General features: G+C 40.2%; 2 protein-coding genes across 5 annotated transcripts; both read left to right on the top strand.

Moving 5' to 3' along the window:
- Positions 1 to 741: 741 nt before the first annotated feature.
- ice2 (interactor of little elongator complex ELL subunit 2) lies at positions 742 to 10,903 on the top strand. 4 transcript variants are annotated; one of them, XM_028586384.1, is made up of 15 exons: positions 742 to 832; positions 2,391 to 2,492; positions 2,615 to 2,960; positions 4,197 to 4,316; positions 4,410 to 4,544; positions 4,710 to 4,826; positions 5,141 to 5,300; positions 5,992 to 6,173; positions 6,260 to 7,064; positions 7,153 to 7,325; positions 7,428 to 7,557; positions 8,790 to 8,874; positions 9,107 to 9,157; positions 9,731 to 9,974; positions 10,502 to 10,903. In XM_028586384.1, exons 1-15 carry the CDS (start codon positions 789 to 791, stop codon positions 10,652 to 10,654), a joined length of 2,847 nt encoding a protein of 948 aa, XP_028442185.1. In that variant the 5' UTR covers positions 742 to 788; the 3' UTR covers positions 10,655 to 10,903. The 4 variants fall into 4 exon arrangements, 3 of the variants coding, with proteins under 3 accessions (XP_028442185.1, XP_028442184.1, XP_028442186.1); XM_028586383.1 differs by having other exon boundaries at positions 766 to 916; XM_028586385.1 differs by lacking the exon at positions 2,615 to 2,960 and having other exon boundaries at positions 775 to 916.
- A 243-nt stretch (positions 10,904 to 11,146) lies between these two features.
- Positions 11,147 to 15,933, top strand: LOC114559909 (annexin A2-A-like). Its single transcript, XM_028584933.1, has 13 exons — positions 11,147 to 11,274; positions 11,807 to 11,864; positions 12,494 to 12,587; positions 13,323 to 13,417; positions 13,520 to 13,633; positions 13,810 to 13,900; positions 14,147 to 14,226; positions 14,313 to 14,372; positions 14,644 to 14,737; positions 14,851 to 14,946; positions 15,137 to 15,195; positions 15,428 to 15,550; positions 15,646 to 15,933. Exons 2-13 carry the CDS (start codon positions 11,817 to 11,819, stop codon positions 15,703 to 15,705), a joined length of 1,014 nt encoding a protein of 337 aa, XP_028440734.1. The 5' UTR covers positions 11,147 to 11,274; positions 11,807 to 11,816; the 3' UTR covers positions 15,706 to 15,933.
- The last annotated feature ends 5,654 nt before the right edge of the window (positions 15,934 to 21,587 follow it).

Genomic DNA, 21,587 nt, shown 5'->3' with positions numbered 1-21,587 from the left:
GTAGTGGTCTATCACATTTAAATTCAAACAATATTCTTAGATTCATCAATCAAAATGTGTTTATTGATGAGACAATGAGCAATTATTTCCAATTAGAGTGATATGAAAGGAATCTGTGTTAACTTCAAAATGTAAAATCTGCAGGTGAATGGGAGTGTGGAGTGGTAGTTTCTAAGCTTTCACGAATTATTAATGCATGTGATACCATGCCCAATTTGATGAAGTGTTGTGATAAAGTTATAAAAAAATAATTCAAAATTCCCACATGTACATCTCCTTAAAATATGTGCAAATATGTCAATTTTATCGTTAGCCTAATGCATAAGAAAAAACATTATTTCCATTCCAAGCAAGATGAGACCAATAAGAGGTTTTGAGTTATTTGTGTCAAGATAATGCTCATAATGCTATTATTGGAGAATTATATTTCATTAGAATTCACCAGAACAATAGTAGACCTACATGTAACCTGAGGCCTGAGCCAGTTGTGCATAGCATCACGGGTGTAAAATGCAAGAGATCCAGGTAGCCTCTGTGTAGAAAGTGTCTGCATGGAGCTGGGGATCACTCGCTGAGAAGAGAATGACTACAGCAAAAGTGCTGGACAAGTTCCTTTCATAACTTAGCTAAGTAAAGAGAATTATCTTAAACAGACGTAAGATATTGTGGCCTGCAAAGCCAGATTTAATTATTTTTTACAGTCTATGATTCAAATACAAAGTAATAAATAGGCAGATCGAGTATAGTCAACGTCCGGAAGGGGGCAGCAATGCTCACAAGGCGCTTTAATGTCAACATCATTTTACCAGACGAAGAATGTCACCTGTCAAAGGTTTGTTAGCTCATATATTTACAGTAGCTTCAATGTTGTCATTCCTGCAGACCGCTTGGTAGTGACCATAATGGAGCTGGTATGGTAAGTAATATTTATGACTGCAAACATTTGCCGAATGTCGGTGGTAGATTTTGTGCCAATGCAGGCAATTCAACTAGCTAACTAACCTACATTAACTTTGGGCAGGCTAATGTTAGCTAACAAGCTAGTTAGCGCCCCAGAGTCGTGTTGAGACTGTCAGCTCCAATGCTTACCAAAGGTTAGCTAACGTTACTTGTATAATAAAAGTGCGCTTAAACGGAAAATATGTTACAGTTCTTGTAGCTATTATTCGTTACTGTAGTTATATTTAAAACACGAGTCTGTACCTGCACCATGCTAACCTGACAGTCAAGCTGTTTTAGTGTGAGCCTTTTTAGTCGAACGAAATCTTTAGCGTAGATTTTATTTTTTAGCTAAGCCATATAACGTTACATGTCCTGTTCTTACTAACCTAGCTTGACAACAATTAATTTATTGTATTGGACAGCGCTTTTGTCCCGTTCTTCTTGACAGGATGTTTATTTTCTACTAACTTAACGTTAACTATAACATTAACTACAGTGGGGTTCTTGCTTCAGCACGCTAGCTAACGTTATCCTATTAGCTAAGATGTTAACGCTAAAATGTTGCAAATCATAACGACGTCGCGATAACGTTAGCTTGTATTTTGAAGGTTGAAACAGGAAGATATGTAACGTTATTCTACCTGACTTGATGCTGTGTACGTTAGCACCAGACAAATGCAGCGCATATGATCCGTAAGTCGACTACTACAGGTCGTGTGAACCTAGCTAGTTTAGTTAGGCTACTCCATTATCACGAATAACATTATGAACATTAGATGAGTCATCTTATCTAGCTTTAAGGTCAATTTCATAGTAACACTGCACTTGTATACCCTTTTATGAGTTATACTCGCATACTTATGTACATCATAACGCCATTGATTGTCCTTCAGTCAGTAAGCACAGAAGCGTTACATTTTGTTGTTGTTATATTTCATTCAGCTAAAGACCTTTTGCTATTTCAAACAAATCAGGAACGAACTACCTCGAATGGCACAATTGTCGATTAAAACATGTAAACATGAAATATATATTGCCCACGCACAGCTGTTGCTTACTGGATGTTTACTGGGTGCTCATCCAATAAATGTGTAATAAACAAACAATACGATAAATAAATGTGTGTAGTGTACAGTATAATTTTATTTCTTTATCCCAATATGCAATTCGAATTTTTGTTTTGTTTGGAAAGTGGTAAACATTAATGCCTGATATAAGAGCCATAGAAGAAAAGAAATGTGCAGACATATTCTATAATATAATAACAGCTATGGCTGATAGTATGTCTTCTGGACAATTAAATATAAAAAAATTGTTAATGTTTGAAAGATTAACTTTCTATTGGTGATGTCAATTTGTTGGAGTTAATTTGTCTTAGGGTCAGGGTTGTGAATGTTTTGGGTACAATACAGGCTCTGCAATGATTTATTTTCTCCTTTTAATATAAGGGAGGACCCTCCAGTCCCTGAGGCTCCCTTCTTTACCAAAGATCTCTATGACAAATATTCACTTGCACCCAATATCAGAGAACTGTGGGCCTTTCTCCAAAGGTATGTCAATTAAGATGTGATGTAATACATCAGTTCAGGTGCATTTTACTGTGCTTTTAAAAGCTAACTAGTGAATGTTTATCTGACATGTTTTTTCCCTAATTGTTTTCTCCATCCCCAAGTCCTGTAGAGAACATAAAACAGGACTGTGGGGCTGCAAAAGCCTCCTGCACTCCTTTCACAAAAGAAGCTGCAGCGTTTAAAGACAACAGTTTCATCAGCAAGCACGAGTCCTGTTGGGACAGCTATGACAGTGACGATCTGTGTTCAGACAATGCTGGGGGAGATGTAGGAGAATTTAAGGATACTGAAAAATCAAGAGTAAAATGTCAGCAGGTTGAGAATGAGGCAGAGGCTGTTTACCCTGAACCCAGACTGCCCCTCCCGTGTATGTCCAGCCTGTCCAGCAAAGAACAGAAGACGTATCTTGGCATTTTGATGAGTAAAAAAACAAGAGATCCTCCACAGGTACTAACATTCTCTCCTTAATGGTATTTTAATCCTGCCAGTCCTTATTGCATTGCTTCTTAAAGTGCCCATATTATGAAAAAATCACTTTTTCTCTGGTGCTTCCACACATATACAAACTTGGAAAAAAATCATCCATGCTGTTTTGAGTGAGATACGGGTTTCTGAATGTATCCTGCCTTCAGTATCCAGCATGCTAGCTCGTTCTCAACGGCAAAACATTGCTACAACACACACTAGTTCACCATAATCTACAAAAGAACTACTTACATGTCCCTGTTCTGCAGGTATTCCACACAAAGTTGGAAGTGCGCCCTCGTTTAGAAGAAGTCTCCCGGCTAATCCTGCCTTGTAACGGACCAAAGTTTAAACAGCTAGCTGATATTAGGGTTGTGCCGATGGACGATATCATCGTGCATAGTGTGTGCCTGTGAGACACACACTAATCCTAGTCGTGGGTGCTGGACGGGAAATGGACAACTGCGCCGGCTTAAACTAGCAAAGACACTTGCGTTGGGCTTTGCGCTGTGCTGCGCAGGGTGCAAGATAGGGCCCCTTAAGTGGAAGCGTGCAACCTATTTGTGAAAAAGACCATCGCTTCAGTTACTGAAGCGCCTCGGCTTGGACGCAGCGGTCTCAAGCGAGAGAGAAAAAGCGTTAACGTGGAACGCTATCACACTTTCCTTTCTCCCCTCATTGGACTAAGTTTGTGGGCATTACTGTGTGCGTGCATCAATAAGTAAGTCTGATGTCCCGTATACGGGACGATGTTATGTAGGATTTATGAATGTAAGTTAGTAGGCAGTTCACAAGGGTGCTATTTTATGTGTGTGCTAATATTATGCATCTGTTCACGTGCGCTGCAAGAGCTATGTTTCTGTTTATTGAATGCGTTATTCAGTGCAAATATAACCGAGAATGTAGTAATCTCAGTAATGATGGTATATTACGTTATTACTGTCGCTCTTTTAAAGGCAAATGTTCCACTGTACTGTCGTTACGCAGATCACGGAGATCGGATTGAGTATAGACTTGACGGCACCGTAGTTAAGTGACATTGGATCAAGTTGTAATTTACTGCCCCTACCAGCAGGCGATGTGCAGTACAACAAAAATATGGTGTTTTTTGAAAATTAAACCATGTAAACCTATTCTGGTACAACCTCAAAATACAATTATGAACCTGAAAATGAGCATAATATGGGCGCTTTAAAATAACTGGCTCTAATATTTCAGAACTTAAAGGCACGAGTCAACAATGAAGTGATGCAGTTCATGAGGTACCTGCAAGATGTGGCCAAAATATGTGCTGACGACTACAACTTCATATCACAGGGAGCTATGCAATATTCAGAGGTACTAATACTCCAAGGATTGTACCTGTCATCAGCTCTGTGAGATGTTTTTTTTCACAAGTATTTAAACCTAGAGCCCTAATTTGTTTTTCAGGAGTTCTTCAGGGGGTGTTTGGAGCGCATTAAGACATTTCCTGAGCTCTACCAGATCCATGAAATGACTAGTTTGACAGGGGGAACATTCAACCCAGGGCTGAAGCTGACCTTTGAGAAACAGCTGCTGATCATGGTAATTCACTTTTGAAGCTGTTCCAGTCCCATTTATGTGTTAAAAAATGCCCATCGTCCAGTTTTCTGTTCAACCTCTACATCTTGAATTGTTGAATTGCAGAATCAGTCTTTTGGTGTTGATTCACTTGCTCTATTTCCATATTTGTACCCTTTATTTCTCCAGGGCAATGTGGATATTACAGACCACAAGATAGTGCCTGCTGATGCACAGCTTGCATCGGATTATCAGAGTGTTTCATCAGAGAATCCTCCAGCTAAAAAAGCCAAGGACATGCACGCTGTAAGCAATTGTCTCTCTTTTTTAATTACTCCAATAAAGTAAGTCACAAAGATGGTTCACTGCTAGAATGGGATTCATGACCGCAGGTCTATAGTAACTCCATTTCAGCTCTTGCAATTTTCACAAAAGACACCAGAGGGTGTTCATGTCTTGCTCAGCGAAACCAGCGCTATTTGTGTTTCTGAAAGATGCCGGGTCTCACACCGTACTGTCAAAGTCCAGTTAATTGTAGACAGTTGTGAAGTTACCTGTGTTTGTTTGACTGATCCAGTGGATGTTCTGGTAGTGTGACCTAGTTTTGTCTGTTTCTACAGACGATCAGCAGTGATAGTAATGCCGAGAACCTGTGTGCTCGGTATGAGCCTCATGTGTGTCTGACTCGAGATGCCCTCGTCAGGCTGCTAGACAACCATGGCCCTGACTTTGGAGAGCAATGGGAACTGCCCGTTCGTGTCAAATTAAACCCAGGAAAAGGTACAGCACCATCTACTCAGGCTGTTAGTTTAATTAGGGCAAATTTAGGCTTTGCTTTCAATGGGTAAAAATACTAAAGAACAAAACATCTTTCTTTCTTTTTTTCTCTCCACTTTGTGTTGCTGTTCACTTTAAGCAATCAAAGCATGACAAACATGCCACCAAATAATCATCCTAATTTATCATATTAAAACCAGATATTAGAATGAATCTTTGTGTTCTAAATAATCAACATACAGTAACCTAAGTCTTCACAACAAAAACTACAAAAAAACATTTTAAATGCACCAAAGATGTGCTTACTGGCTAACAGAGAAGTTAGTGGTTAATTAGGAGTTCACTGTTATAATGTTCTTTTATTTTTTTATTGGGTGAGACATTTTTTGAACGTGATTTTACATTTTTAGAGCAACAGGAAAAAAAAGTTCATGCAATTTTGGAATTTAAGGATGTATTACATTTACACAAGGATACATTACATTTACATAGATTACATTTACAAAAAAAAGTCTTCACTTTGGCATTTTGCAACATAGTTTTTCAGAGTTGAGACATTTGTACTCCATGTTTGTGAATGAAATGCAGTTTGCTGCAGTAAAGATATCTGAGAAAAATCAGTGTGTAATTACATTGAATGGCCTCATGGGGGCACTGTTTCACACATCCTTTATTTCATGTGTCATATTTACAGGCAATAGTGGGAAGAAGACTGTGTACATAGACTCACCTCTTCTGAAGACTGAAATGACCGTGAGAGAGAGGAGTCATATCTACCATGAGGAGAGTTTGAAGCTTTCCATCAAGAAGAATGGAAGTATAAATGTGTTCCATTTAATGACAGAGCTTCCTGAAGATGAGCAGAAAGTCTCACCGGTACGTAGTGGCACAAGTATACAGGGTGTGATGTATGTGCTCTACTTTAATCAGAACAATGATAATGTTTTCTGTTTCTAAATCAGGAGTGCTCAAAAAGAAAGGTAGTGTCTTTTGAAAACAATGGTCTTGACTTTGAGGTGGACTTTACTGACCTGGAGACATTTGGAGAGACAGCACCCATTAAAACCCCCAAGATGCAGAAGACCCAGAATGAGCAGGATGCATGTGTTAAAAGTAAAAAAGCTTCAAGTTCCCTATCTTTAAGTAAGACCAAAGATATTGACACCGTATTGACCGATGTGGAGGATCCCATAACAGAGGAGACAACTCAGCCAGTTCTGAATGAGGCAATTGCGCCAAAAACTGAACAAATGAGAACGGACCCTGCTCAGGAAAGTGACGAAGAGCTGCCTTTTATAGGAGACTCCGATGAGGAGAAGCTGGTAATTGATGACTCCGTGTCTCTAGCTAAAACACCTACAAAACAACATAAGCCTAAGACCACTCCAAACTCTGCAGATTCCCCAATTACTCCTGTCTCCGAGTCTGCACCTGTAAATTCAGAGTCCTCTTCCCCTCAAAAAGTTACAAAGCAGAGGCGACAATCCAAAAAAACAAACTCATCTGGTGACCAGCTGGGTGAGATCCTGCGCATGCAGACAGCCATGTTCAATTCTGCAAGTGACACAGCCAAGTGTTCGGCCATATCCCAGGAGACCAACTCACCCACCCGAGGTACGGCACCCTCACTTCACTCTCATCCAATGTCTCTGGTTAAGGCCTGTGTGTCCTCATATTTGGAGAGAAAACCGAACCAGGATGGAGAGACCTGCGCTGCTTCTCACGAATCTGCACCAGTGGTCAACGTTACTGCTACAGAGCACAAAAGTTAGTGTCAAATTGATTTTCATTATGTGGTTTTAGGTTTGTGTCTATGTGCTTAATTAACATTAGCACATTATTTCCCCCAATGCAGAAATACTGTCACAAGACCTGCAGGCTGGTGCTGAGGATGAACAAGATTACAAGGCTCCAGAGGAAGGCAACCTGCTCTACAAGCTTTACAGTCTGCAAGACTTGCTGCTCATGGTATGCAGCTCTGTCTCACTGACCCATACCAGAAAAGTAGGCCAAAACAGCCAAAACCAGGTATACCAGTCTACAGAATTCCATAGTGTAACTTCACATATTAAGTATAAAATGAATATATATGCAATCCCATTTCTGTCCTTTGTTTTCTGCCCCCAATAGTATGTGCCAGTGCATGTCTTGCCCAAGCTGGAGTACCAATTGAGTTATGGTGTTGAGTGTCTAAGCAGCAGTGAGGCTTGCCAGCTGTGGACTGAGACATTGCTCCACTCTAGCACGGTGTCCTACATAGGTAAAAAACAAAAATGTATTACTTTTACCTGCATTCCTAAACTTTGTAAATTCAGTGAAAATCAAGACAGAAATGTTCCCAAATTGCTCTTAGTTTTAGTGTATTGTGGAGTGTCCCTTTTAGTCTTTAATGTTTTAACATAGTTGCCAAGAAAATAGTTAAAGTAAAATGGATGCTGCTAAAAATAAGAGAATTTTCACTTCTTCCTCCCTCAGAGGGTTTAGTAGAGTCCACATGGCAGATCTTCCCACAAACCAATGGCATAGTCTTTAGATGACTCACCATCCTTCTGTGACTGTGTGTAGGGATTGAGTTTACTTTGTTGCTATAACTACAGCCACATTTTGATTGTGGGGAATTACAGTGTGCAAAGCTCAGCTAAATGTTGTTTTGAACTTCAGGTAAATTCCCTAATGCATATTGTTGACTTACACATTCTGCTAACCTGTAGCTCAAGATTCAGGGAAAGACTCCAATCCTTTTTCTGTACTAAGTTTATTGATTTGTTGACTTGTATAGGTGTTGGCTGGGAAAGTACATCGCCATCTACAAAGAATAATTAGTTTTTTACTCTGTCTAATGTAGAGCTTTGGCAGAGCAGTCTCTAAATTATTCCCCTTTCATGAGCTTCACTGTCTGTACAAAAAGCTTGTATATGGGTTAGGTTCACTATGAATGGCTTTGCCAAAAAGTGAATCTAACCCTGTATCAGGCACCTGAGACCCTAGATGTTTTGAAAGAGGATACAGTTTAAAAATTGTTGGACCTTTCCGTCTTAGTATTATGAGAACAGAAATAACCATTGAGAAAAAGCGATTAACATTCAAGCTATGGGAAACCCTATAGAAAATCTCCCACTTAATGTCATTCTGCAACAGACATACTGATAAAAGACTTCCTTCTTTGCTTAGTGGTTTGTAGTTAATCATGTGGTTTATCATGTGGCATTCCCCAATTGTGTATTTATAGCTGTGGATGCAGGCTCCAGCAAAGTCCATAGTTGAAGGAAGGCCGTGTGGAAATAAGCAGGCATTACATGCTACAGTGGGAGTCATGAAAGGAGACCGGACCAACAAACAAGCTTGTAACAATGCTGGCAAATCAACATAGACTAATTACTTTGTAAGCACTAGGAATGGCATTGATGATGAAGTGAAGCTCTTGATGTGCACACACAGAAGCTCTTGTTCTTTTCTCAGTGTATCTTTCACCCTCCCGTTCTGTTTCTGTAGCTCACATCAATGCGCACACATCAAAAGTAGCTGTGCTGAGAAAGCTGCCCGACGGCTGGAAACAGAACATCTCCTGTGGGTTCAAGTGAGTGTCGATGCAACAGATGTTGATTAGGATTAACCTTATCACCCCTGTATGATTATATCATTTAAGATGTTGTCAACTTGAGATTCACTCAGTTAATCAATAATCCATGCCTTTTCATTAGTGGTAGCTATCATCGCCTCTGGTTTTGTCAACTGAGTTAGTGTTGGAATTTAGATTCCTACCAAAGTAATCAGACTGAAACTTGGTGATATCTCTTTTCCATCCACAGGCCTTCCAATTCGCTGAATATACTGCAGCACCTACTGAAAAAGCTAACTGGGTAAGTTGATGAGGACATTCATTAGCTTGATCTCATTATTTTTGCAGAAATAATGTTACTCTTGGCTGTCTTCACAGCTTTTGATTTAATGCAGTAAAGTAACAGTTTTTGATTAATGGTCTTAAAGAGAGCACACAACGTATTTAATGTGTAAAAACAAACAAAAGACATATATGCATAGATGAATGTGGTTTGATTGAAGTCCAGGATTTGAGAGGGGTTGGGGCTGTTTCTTAAACTCTATTGTTAAGTTGGGCAACATCTACAGATGAGTTGTGTGTGCAAATCTGTCTTCATGCTCTGTTTAAGATGATGAAACGATTGTACAGTCATGATGTCTGACAGCCTCGGGCTTAAAACACGACGATAGTTTGCCTTTGTGGTTGTGTTGGAGGGTTACGCAATCGATTACTCAACAACACACAATGCATGTGTCACCTTCTGCTTTCTTAAGGCTCCGTTCACCTCCATCATTTGGCTGGAAAGAACAAAACCCTTCAGAATGCTTCAACACGTTTCAGTCTGTGGGTTTTGACTTTAACACACCCTCAATGACTTAATTTGGTTTTGTAGGTTGGAGGAAGGACAGTACCTGATTGCGCACAAGGCAGGGGAACCATTTGTGACCTTATTAAAAGCGGCTAATGGGAAAGTGAGTCGGGGGGCATACAACCTGCAGCAGGTCCACAGCTCAGTCCCAAAGCTCCCGGCCCCCGGCCTCGTGCCCTGGATACCTGTTGATCCCGCTGTGGTCCTGCCCTTCCACCAGAAACACAGCCGTGTCCCCTGCACCTTCCCACCAACACCCTTCATAAAGGTGTGTATTTGATTTACGTCACCATAGTAACTGTGAAACAAAATAATAGCACTGGAGGTCATGAACGGATAAGTGATGGCAATGAGATGAAAGATTGTTCGAACTATTAGGACGTGTTGGTTAATGGTTAGAAAGTCCACACATACACATACACACACACACACACACACACACACACACACACACACACACACACACACGCACACGCACGCACAAGCCCAAAACTAACAACATGGACAATAGAGAGTATAGCCATATCAACAACAGCTCAACAGTGTTAGAGATGTAGAGTGAGACATGTATTGAATGCCTGTATAAATTCCACGTATCAACATTTTTATTTAACTTGTATGTATGTACAGAAAACAACTAAAATAAGTTTTCAACTGGGCATTTGGATTTGTCACTAATGTTTGTACTTCTGAGAATGACAAACAAATTATTTGAGTCTATAATGTATGACGCTACTTCAGTTTAGCCCCAGTTATTTAAAGATACAATCTTTTTACCTTCCTTTATCCTACCAGACAGCGAAAGTTGGGTCATCGCAGTCCAACAACCATGGAGCGGGGCAGTCAAAGAACAACTTGAATGCAGGCGGCAACACCAAGAAAAAGAAAAATAAACGTGCGGCCAGGCGTAACAAGTATATTAAAAAGCTAGTTCAGAAGTCCATTTAAATAATCCCATGTCAAAGGATTTAATATCATTTCATTTCATATTAGGTGAGTCGGATAAAGACTTGTACTGCAAAGGAAAGGAAACCACTGACAGTATCTATGATTTTTATACTGGAAATACGTTATGACCTTAAACATAAATGTGAATGCTAAAGCACTCAATATAGAAAATATACTTTTTTATATTCTAATTTTGTTCAGAGACATGTTTTGTATATTTTGTCAATTAAAATGTTTTGTGATAACAGAGCACCAATAAACTTTTTTCTAAAATAAATGTGTGTGTGTGTGTGTGTGTGTGTGTGTGTGTGTGTGTGTGTGTGTGTGTGTGTGTGTGTGTGTGTGTGTGTGTGTGTGTGTGTGTGTGTGTGTGTGTGTGTGTGTGTGTGTGTGTGTGTGTGTGTGTGTGTGTGTGTGTGTGTGTGTGTGTGTGTGTGTGTGTGTGTGTGTGTGTGTGTGTGTGTGTGTGTGTGTGTGAGAGAGAGACTTGGAGAGTCCAGTGGAATAGGGTGGAGTCATGAGTGCATGGGAAGGGGAAGCCTTTTTCTGTCCGAGAAGTTGAACTTCCACACCCATTCCATCTAAACATCGCCTGGACATATCGCTGCATCTCCACCTAGGTAAGTTCAATGTAGTTATGTATTTTAATGTGGGCTAACCGATAAACTTTACACTGCAGGAGTTAAGTAAGAATACATTCCTGCTCTCCAGTCTGAACTCTGTGCTCTGTTGTTTTTCCAGACTTGAGTATAGTTGCATTTTTTTTCCAGGGTGTGTCTCTATGTGCTTTCTGTTAAGGATGTGTGTCAAACTGAACAAGGATTTGAAAGAGCTAGTTTGTCAGTAGTATCTAACCTCTTTACTAGAAACTGCTCTGAATGTGAATATGGCAAAGCAATGAAAACAAAGGAATAACTAAATAAAATGGATAAAGTCTTGCAGTGATTTGTGTGACTCGGTTGTACCAAAAGCAACAACTTTAATGAAGTTTCCCGGTCTCTGTTTAGAAGACCTTAATGGTTCAAGTGATAATGATTATATCTTGAGACGAAACAAACATGACCCGTTGCAGCTCAGACATGTTGGTGATAGGATTACAATGAGCTTTGATTACAAGATTGTACAGTGTTGATAGTTTGTCACTTTTTCCAGGACAGTCAAAATGGCTATGGTATCAGAGTTTCTGGGACAGCTGTCTCTCAACATCGGGGTAATGTCATGTATTTATTTTATATTTTTATGATAACTTTCCTACAATACATGATGTACCTTAAAGTGTTCAAATTATGCTTTTTCCCTTTATTGTGTTATATATCTTTTTTTGTGCACGTTATAGATTTAGAAAGTGAAAAAGCCCAAAGTCCTTACCAATTCCAACAGAAAACACAGATCACAAACTGCTCCAAACAGCTCTATTGTAGTCCAGCCTTTACTTCAGAGATGAACGTGCGTCACTTTGTAACGTGTTTATAATGCTCGCCTAGCTGCTAGCGTGGCACGCCCTCATACTCTGCTTCTGACTGGCTAGTAGTCCTTACCTAGCTACTGCTCGTGCGGCTAATGCTCACATGCGACTGCCAACAAAAATGGAAAAGAGATGTGATGCCTCACTCTGTAGCTAAAACAGAGAGCTCAACACACAGGGTGAAAAGAGGAGCTGCAGCAATGTGCAATACAACAAAAATATGATTTTTGAAAATTAAACCATGTAAACCTCTTCTGATATAACCTCTAAATACAATTATGAACCTGAAAATGAGCATAATATGAGCACTTTAAATACTTACAAATAAGTTGGCATCAATTTTTATCTCACTCTAATTTGCTTTGGACCCTCAGGCCAATGAACCCACATACCCCACCGTGGTACCTGCTATGGACTTTGACCCTGACAGAGATGCTGCCAGAATAGAGACTGCTATCAAAACCAAAGGCAAGATGCAGTACAGTACATACAAAAAATCAGTGCTTGGTTGCTACAGATAAGTAGCTGGTATTTGTGAGTCAGCATCCTGGCTTAAAACATATTGACTGGGAACACCTCCAAGTCTGTGCCTCAGTGCAGGCACAGCTCTGTTCTGGCCACTGACTGGGAGCCATTGGCAACAGTCTTACTGCTAACTCAACAATCCACCATTTTAAGAATCTTGTAATGTGTGTGGAGTGATGTGTCTTTGCTAATGAGGGTTTGAGGGGAAAAATACCTTGTGACCACATCATGTGTTAAAGCAAGCTAGCTTAGCTGCCGGGCCCTCTTATAGTTTTGTATATTCTTCAAAATACACTTTAAAAGTAGTTAAAGCTAAATCTACACACATTGTATGTTCAAATGACTCCAAACATGCTAAACGGCATTTGTAGGCCCTCACCATGTACGGTAACATTTTAGCCCACAGAATGTTTCATGGCTCAGATTCTTACTGTACGCGTTGAATATTGTTTTCTACATATTGAATTTCCTTAGGCACCAAATGTCAAAGGATGTCAGAATTATTACAGATAAATCAGGCAAAACCTTTACACAACCAAATTTGAGTCATACTTTTTGTTTGTCTGTTAATTATTCCTCTGAACTCGTCAATGTTAAGACATATAGAGTCAGCTGTGTTGCACTTGGATATATTTGTGTAAATATATTATTGTTATGTCTTTTTCATTCAAACATTAGGAGTGGATGAACAGACCATCATTGACGTCCTAACAAAGCGGACCTACGCACAAAGGAGAGAAATCGCCTTTGCATATGAAAGGAGGGCAAAGAAGGTACAGTAGGCCAGGAGAGACAATCCAAAAGGCTTCACAGCTCGATTATGTGGTGGCTGTAACAGTAAGGGACACATTCGGTTAACACTGTTGTATTTTTAGGACATGATCTCAGTGCTGAAGGGAGCGCTGTCTGGCTCTCTGGAAACAGTGATCCTTGGGTTGATGAAGAGCACACCGCAGTTCGATGCCTCAGAGATCAGAGGATCTATCAAGGTAACGGACACAGATTGCATGAGAGGCGTGTTTAGCATCAGTGGATTCGATTGAAGGGCGATACTGCCCTCTACTGGACAAATTACATAACTTGCTTTTTTGCTACACCCCAATCTAACTTAATTGTGTATATAGTATAGTATATATGAAGTAGTAAAGATTTCTGTCTCTTTCAGGGTGCAGGAACAGATGAAGAAACACTAATTGAGGTTCTGTGCTCACGCAGCAATGATGAGCTGGTGGAGATCAAGAATGTTTACAAGGAGTGTAGGTCCAAAACATCCCAGGCATTCACATAAAGGGCTGCAAATACATTGTATAATGCCTCACCTATAGGTTGTGGTGCTTTGCATGCGCTATTAGGCTATTGTACAGCCTAGGCTCTCTGTCTGTAAAAAGTCTTGTGCCCTGTCTTAAATGTTCTTGAACCAGAAATTCCACAGCCATACGAGAGATGACTCTGGTTATATAGGGAAAGCAAAATGCCTGAATGAAAACTATTATTTCCCACAGTGTTCAAGAAGGAACTGGAGAAAGATGTGGCAGGTGACACCTCTGGGAACTTTGCTAAGCTGCTCTTGGCTCTGGTGCAGGTGAGATTTGTTAGTGCCTGTCTTTTTGATTTATGTAACACCATACAGTTGAAGCTGACCTGAGTTTGTGTCTTGTTTCTGTGCAGACCAAGAGAGCAGAACCAACGGCTATTGTAGACTATGAAAAGATCGATGCGGATGCCAGAGTATGTTGCCCATTTTCACTTTGTCTGTGGAATCTAAAGTAAATTGATTTTGGCATCAAATTCAATATTCAATACCTCATGCTAATTCTAAAAAATCCACAAAATTGTCCAAAATGAGTGTGGAAATCCTGGATAACTTGGTAAAACTTTGTACACTTTACAATTTTGTGCACATTAGATAATACTTAATTTTGGTACCTTGATATCTAAAAGGAGTGACACCCCTCTCATGCCACAAATTATTCATTGATATTTTGTTGATTCCACTCAGGCACTCTTTGAGGCTGGGGTAATGATAAAAGGAACTGATGTACCAACCTGGATCTCCATTATGTCTGAGAGAAGTGTACCCCACCTACAGAAAGGTAAGATGCCATGTTTTCTTTTGGTATCACGTTGTCAAGTGTTAATTTTTAGTTCTCCTTAAAAAAATTGTAAAATACCCATTAACAATCAGTTACATGTTTTTCTCTGTTAGTGTTTCAGAGGTACAAGAGTTACAGCCCCTACGACATGCAGGAGAGCATTGTGAAGGAAGTTAAAGGAGACTTGCAAAAGTCCTTCCTGGTGCTAGGTACACATATCTTTTATCAGTAATTCCTATTATGAATACATTAGACTGATTATTAATCCTCTTAAGTGAATATTCACCCTGTAGGCCGGATTTTGTTGTATGAATCACTTATAAAATTACAAAAGAAAATCATCTGTCAAATACAAGATGTGTTATTGTGGATATTAATTCTGTTTTTTTTTTGCTCCAGTTAAGTGCTTTGAAAACAAACCGCTGTTCTTTGCCAACAAACTGAATGAAGCCATGAAGGTAGTTACAGTGCCGTTGTCTTTCTTCTTGTTGAAATGTGGCTATTTTAAGGGCCCGACTTTTTTTCTTCTTTTTTTATGGAACAGATGTAAGAAGTACATTTGCTTGTGAAAGTGCAATTTTGCTGCAGGAACACAGAATCCAAAGTTGGCAGAAGTTATCTTACAGCAGCGTTGCATCAGCAGCTGTAGTTAAGTTTAAAGTAAGTGCTGACTTGTGCTTGTCTGTTCAGGGTAAAGGAGCCAAAGAGAAGATAGTGACCAGAATTATTGTGTCACGCTGCGAGGTGGACCTAAAGAAGATCTGTTCTGAATACAAGACCAACTTTGGACAGTCTCTGCAAAAGACTATTACAGTGAGTGAATTATACAGGCTGCCCCTGGCCTATTACTGATTCACAGTAAGGCTTGTTCTGTCATGCAGCCCCTCTAACGGCCTCTGTTTCTGCAGGAACACACCAAGGGAGACTACCAGAAGGCGCTGCTCAGCCTGTGTGGACCAGATGAGTAAAAATGAATCATCAGTATCAAAAGGTCCTCACTTTCCACCACCGAAAAGGGGGGCTTATAAATATTACACTTGGAACAAACTCTGCTGCAAAAGCCCACCCTACTTTTTCTGCAGACATTTGAATGCAACATTCAACGAGATACATTTATCTTTTTGACACATGAAGAATCTGTATAACAGCTTACTTTTGTTATACCAAAATGGCAATAAAGTTGCTTTGTTGGAGTATTGTTCCTTGCTTTCCTTGCATCCCACCTATTTGTTCTTACTTGATGTTTACATAGATAACCATTAGAGGGCGCTATAGTAGCATTAATAGCAGACAGCTCCAGTTCCTCTGTGTCTCAGGCCTCATACTATTGATACCTGCTGAAGAAATGCAGACATCTTACATGTTTAAATATAATGAAATATTTGATCTCAAATTACATTTTGACATTCCATTATCATAATTTCCCCTTATTATTCTATGTAGTAAATCAAGTAAAAATAAATTAAGACCGCTATACAGAGGACTACAATTGGCTGAAGATTCAGTTTCTGACATTTTAAAATAGTATTTAAAATTGTTGCATTTAAATTCAAAACATCAACTGTACAAACTTGAAGATGTATGACTCTATGAAAACACAGTAATGTACAGCATCTTTTCATACAAATAATTATAAAATCTTCCTCATTTTCCACTATACGGTTCCATCAAGATGATTTAATCATTAGTGTGTTTTTCTGTGTTTGTTTGGTGCTAATATTTTAATTAAAAATGTTAATTTTACCTCCGGCAAAGATGATTTGCATACCACTAAACAAGCTTCAATACAGTGTGTTTCTGCTGTTTAGTTTGTGGTCTCTCAGGATGAAATAACCACCACAGTGTTGTCAAGGCATTTCTACTGAAGTATAAGAAATGTCCCCAAAAGGCAAGATCAGTACTGCTGAACACAGCGATGAGGAAAAGGATGTAAGGAAAAGTGCACAGACTTAATAATTTAATGAAAACAAAGTGGTGTTCTGCGGCTCAAATATGATAGAAGATAATCTATTATTGGGAGAGAAATTGCCTTATAAAATAATGCTTCTGTCTAATATTTTCACTGGTTGAGTAGCTGAGGAGAGAAATGGCTTTAACTTTTAACAAGGCACTGGATTTATGATCATTTTGTAATAATATTGATGAGAACATTAGCCCTTTGTGATGGTTTATGTTTATAGGCAATAAAAAAATAAAATATAGTCCAAAGTAAGGTAAAACAGTATTTTGCAAAGCAAGGAGTGAGATTTATGCCTGAATGTGGTGACAGATTAATCTCTGCATCATAAAGAGGAAAGTACCACCATATTTTTCCCTTTTTTATATAGATGTACAACATGCTGTTCTGTTCAAGGCCAGCCCGTAGGGACCTCCAGCAAACCCAAGGGGAACTCTCTTCTCAATTGAAACGATGCAATTTACTGTCCCAAACGCTGGCACTTCATCATTCAGAGGACTTTAACCCCATGAATGTCAAACACAGAGCATGCTGGGAAGGAGATGGAATACCTTGCATTACCATAACAACTAGAGCCAAATGACAAGCACTCTGAAGCCTAAAAGGTGAAGAATAATACCATATAATCACCTAATAAGGTTTGAATTTGAGAGGACATTTCTGATTACTTAGTTTTTTTTTTTACTGATAAGGACCATTCCCAGCTGTCAGGCTGCTGAATTGTGGTGGTTTTAGCCTGAAAGGTCAGACAACTCCTGTTCCTTTTTTGAATACTTGTCCCAGTTAGATTGAACATGTGGAAAGCTCCCCCCATTCACCTCAGAGACAAAGCCCAGGCAGCGCTGCAGGCATCCAGCAGCATTAAAGTTTCACAGTACAGCTGTATAGCTGCTGCCGGCCCGCCAGACATACCAACTGCACGTTGGGAAGGTATTAGTTTGTGCTTTTTATTAATTCATTGCATTGAACAGAACTTGCAAGTTAGAGAACCGACAGCTTCTTAGCGTTCCTTCTCATCTCTCTCTCCTTGACACGTGAACCCAGCTCAGAATCTTTGTGCGTGGCACCAAAGGGTGTTTAATTATAGAGTAGTAGGCCACCAAGGTCTTCTTTTAATTGTGCGCATCTGTGTGTGTGTGTGTGTGTGCGTTTGCCTTCAGCTCTATAGGTCGCAGGCCTACTCTAAATGAGAACTCCTACAGGCTAAGCTGGAGGACCAGCTCCCTCAACACAGCTGCAGAGCCGAGAGAGCCAGAGTTTGATTAATATTTTCTTAATTATCATTATTTAATTCAGCAAAACCACAGTTTCTTCAGTGAAAGCGCGGCCTTTGTCTCTGTGATGCTGAATATCCTGGCTCGTTAAGGGCACTGAGAGATCCTGTATATGGTAAATAAGAGGTTGTGTCTTATGCTGCTGCCCCAGGGAGAGTTGGCACCACAGTGAAGGACATCTCCTTCTAAAGAATGGCACTCTGCTGATGTTTCTCTGCGCAGACCGAAGAGCCAGATCCTCCGCCTCTGGCATCGTCAGGCCCGCTTCCTTTTATGAGGCTCAAACTGAGACAACAGCGCTGTGCACTCGTCATGCCATCAGGCTGCCTCCTTTGTACAGTAGACTGGTAATTGAAACAACATAAGAGAGCAGAATAAGGCCTGTCTCCTCTTCAGTTTTGGCTGCAGTCAGTCCATCTGCAGACAAAAAAAAGACATAGCGAGAAGTTTATAAAAGAGCTTTGTGTACATGCAACAAAATATATGTCTTTGAAGAGTTCAGCTTCTGTCATCTTGTGAAGCCAAAAGGATTCTCAAGAAGGTTATACTTGATTGAAAGCTATGAATCTGCGGCTTGGCTTCTGCCTGTTTAATACAGTATTTACACATAAGGTGCAGTTTGCATAAAAAATAAAGTTATTAACTGTACATTAAATCAGTCATGTCTGATACTAGTCACAATCCAGTTTGTTAAAAAGCATACCTGGAGACATAACCAGACTTCTATATAGTTTATCAGATCAGCAGTATTTAATGCTCAGGGCTGGATTGGATGCTGACTTCTCTCTTTGCTTGAAGCTTCCTCTCTATTGCCGTATGCTGAAGGAATGAGAATACCCTGTGGCTGGTTAACCTACACGCTTTCTATCTATATTCACTGTCTCCCTTCCTTCAGTTGGCCCACAGAGACGGCCCTCAACCCCTGTGCCTATTCTGCCACTTGCCGGCCTGCCAAACATACAAAAGAGAATTTTCTTGCTGTGATCCACTTGGTTTGATCAAATGTCTGACATAGAAAGCGCAGGGTTTTTGTTTTACATCATATACAGGATGCATGTATGCATACTGTGTGTGTACAGTTTAATCTTTTGATGAGGCTGCGTGGCCTCCAGCCAGATGCACTAATGATAATTTTCTATGAAGTGGTTGTAATGGACTGGCCCCAGCGTCAGCAGCTCCTCCGTTGTTTGCACATGCCACTGGATCAGTTTGGGTGTGTGTACTTTGCAGCAATGGTGGTAATATAGCAAGAAACTGCAAGAGGAGGACAGTCTTTATCAGGGTGGCATATTAATGTTTATTTACACCATGGCTAATAAGATGGGTGCTCCGCAGCGATGTGAGACAGAATGATGGTGGGTAATTAAACTGCTTTGCTTTAGATTCATCCATTATCCATACTCAAGCCTGCATACATAATGTAATAATGTAAAATAAGGCTTGTTGCAGCGGTGGATGAGGTGACTATTCTGAGGTGTTTTCATCCTCAGAGCACAGTGTAAATCAATACAGCGTGTCACCGCAGACACAATGTATAGAGATCGCTGTGATTAATTTGGGAATTGTCAAAATATGTATTCAGAAGTGAGTGAGATATGACCTTATACATGATGCAATATTGCAAGAACACAAACACACTGAGAAGACTCATTTGTGTGTTAGCGTTTGGCTTTCAACCTCTAACTTGATGGAGGTTTGGGATTGACTGAGTGGGTCTCTAATTCATATCGTCATGATGCTTAATCCCATCTGAAGGTAGGCCCTGTCACCAGTGTCCTTGTCAGACTGGCCACTGGACCCCTATACGCACACACACACACACACACACACACACACACACATATACAGCCTCCCCTTCATGCAAGAGATTGAAATCAGCTAGGCAGACACTCAAGCATGAACCAAATGTCAGCGACAAGCCACAGGGAGAGAAGAGGAGCCTGTGTTAATTATTACAGAGAGAAATCATACTTTTTCACCTGCACGACATGCTATCCAGGATATCTGTGGCTCATGAAGTCATTTTCTTTTTTTCCCTCCAGGGATATACCAAGAGGGGACACAATTTCAATGAGTAGGTCTTTAAAAGCAGTGATTAACTTTGTGATGGATGTGTTTTTTCCTGCAAGCTTTTGCTTATCACTTTATGGAATTGTGTTGTGTGTACTTGTACGATATTATATAAAAAAGGGGAGTAAATCCACTGAAAGATCAGCAAGTTAGAGAAAACTGCAGAGTTCTTTTGTTCATCAAAATGTCACGGAATTACAGATATTGTTTGAAGCCAGAATGAAGCTCTGCCTTCTCTGACAGGAGAAATGCAAAGTTTTGGAAAGGTGTCTACAAATTTCTTCCTTCTGCAATGCTACTCTCTCATTTGAAAAAAAAAAAAAAAATACACCCTTCTTTTTCTACTTCTGACAACACGTTTCCCATGTGACACTTAACCTTTGGAGATTTCCCATTCTCTCTGATCATTCACTGTTTGGTTCATGTTAATTAACCCTAGGGCGCAGCAGAGAGTTGCAGGCTTTGAAGCAGAAGAAGAAAAAGAAAAAAAGCAAGAAAGAAGTAAAAGAAAAAAATATATAATTTTGTTGTTTTCTGTTTCTCTATGGCGATCCATTTCCTTATCCGTGTGAGAGTCTTGGTGGTGCCAGTGAGGATAGTGAGTGGCGTGGGTGTTGGAAAGGATGGAATACGGTTTGTGCTTGGGTTTGTGTCCCTGTCACCGTTAGTCCCTCTCCCTGTGAGGAAGTTGGCCGGGGCAGTCTGACCTCCCTCAGGTGGCTATGGATATGGAAATCAGCTCAAAAATAGAACACAAGATGGTTTTCATAGCCTTCAGCTCCCCCTGCAAAAAAAGAAAGATTTTTGTCTATTTCTTTTCATTCTTTTTGGCTCCTGGCAGAAATGGTCTTTTCTGTACTTGCTTGAAATACACAAAGCACGTGTCTTGGTGAAATGTGCCACTGGTGGCAGGCAGAGCAATATTGCCTGAGCCCAAAGAAAATGCTGTGCATGTGAAATTATTTTGTTAACCATTTCGATACTTGCGTCTCTTCTTTTCTGGTTAGCAAGGCGCCGTGGTTCAGAGTACAGCAGGCTCTAACCTCTGGCTTTGTCATCAGCAACTGTATGTATAGCTAAAAATACACTATCCAACACAGCCAGGTGACATACAGTGCATTTACTCTGGCAGCTTGAACTCTGAAAGGCTTTTTTCCCCCTTTCCTCTCTCAGAAACACCTTTTCTTAAAGAGGCAATGGGTTGAAATCCACCACTCCAAAACAGTGGAAATATTCATGAGGAAATCCGCTGGAGAAGACAAGCCGCAGCACAACCAGAGGCTTTCTTCTCCATGTTCTCGGGGCAAATCTGTTCCTGTGCTTCTATCTGACGCTTGTCTAAAGCACATAAAGACAAAGACAGGAAGTATGATTAGCCATGGAGAATAGGAGTGCAGTGCTCCCTCCAGGATAAGTCTTGAGGTGGGACTGATCAAAGCTATGCCCAGAGACAGAGGGAGACTGAACCAGCACTTTTCAATGGCTATCTCTGCCTTAAGACAGGGAGAAAGGGGGGTGTTCTATACATATTTCCCTTTCAACATCTTTG

Source organism: Perca flavescens, chromosome 8, assembly GCF_004354835.1.
Source record: "Perca flavescens isolate YP-PL-M2 chromosome 8, PFLA_1.0, whole genome shotgun sequence".
Classification (NCBI taxonomy): Eukaryota; Metazoa; Chordata; class Actinopteri; order Perciformes; family Percidae; genus Perca; species Perca flavescens.
This window is presented reverse-complemented; position numbering and strand designations above follow the sequence as displayed.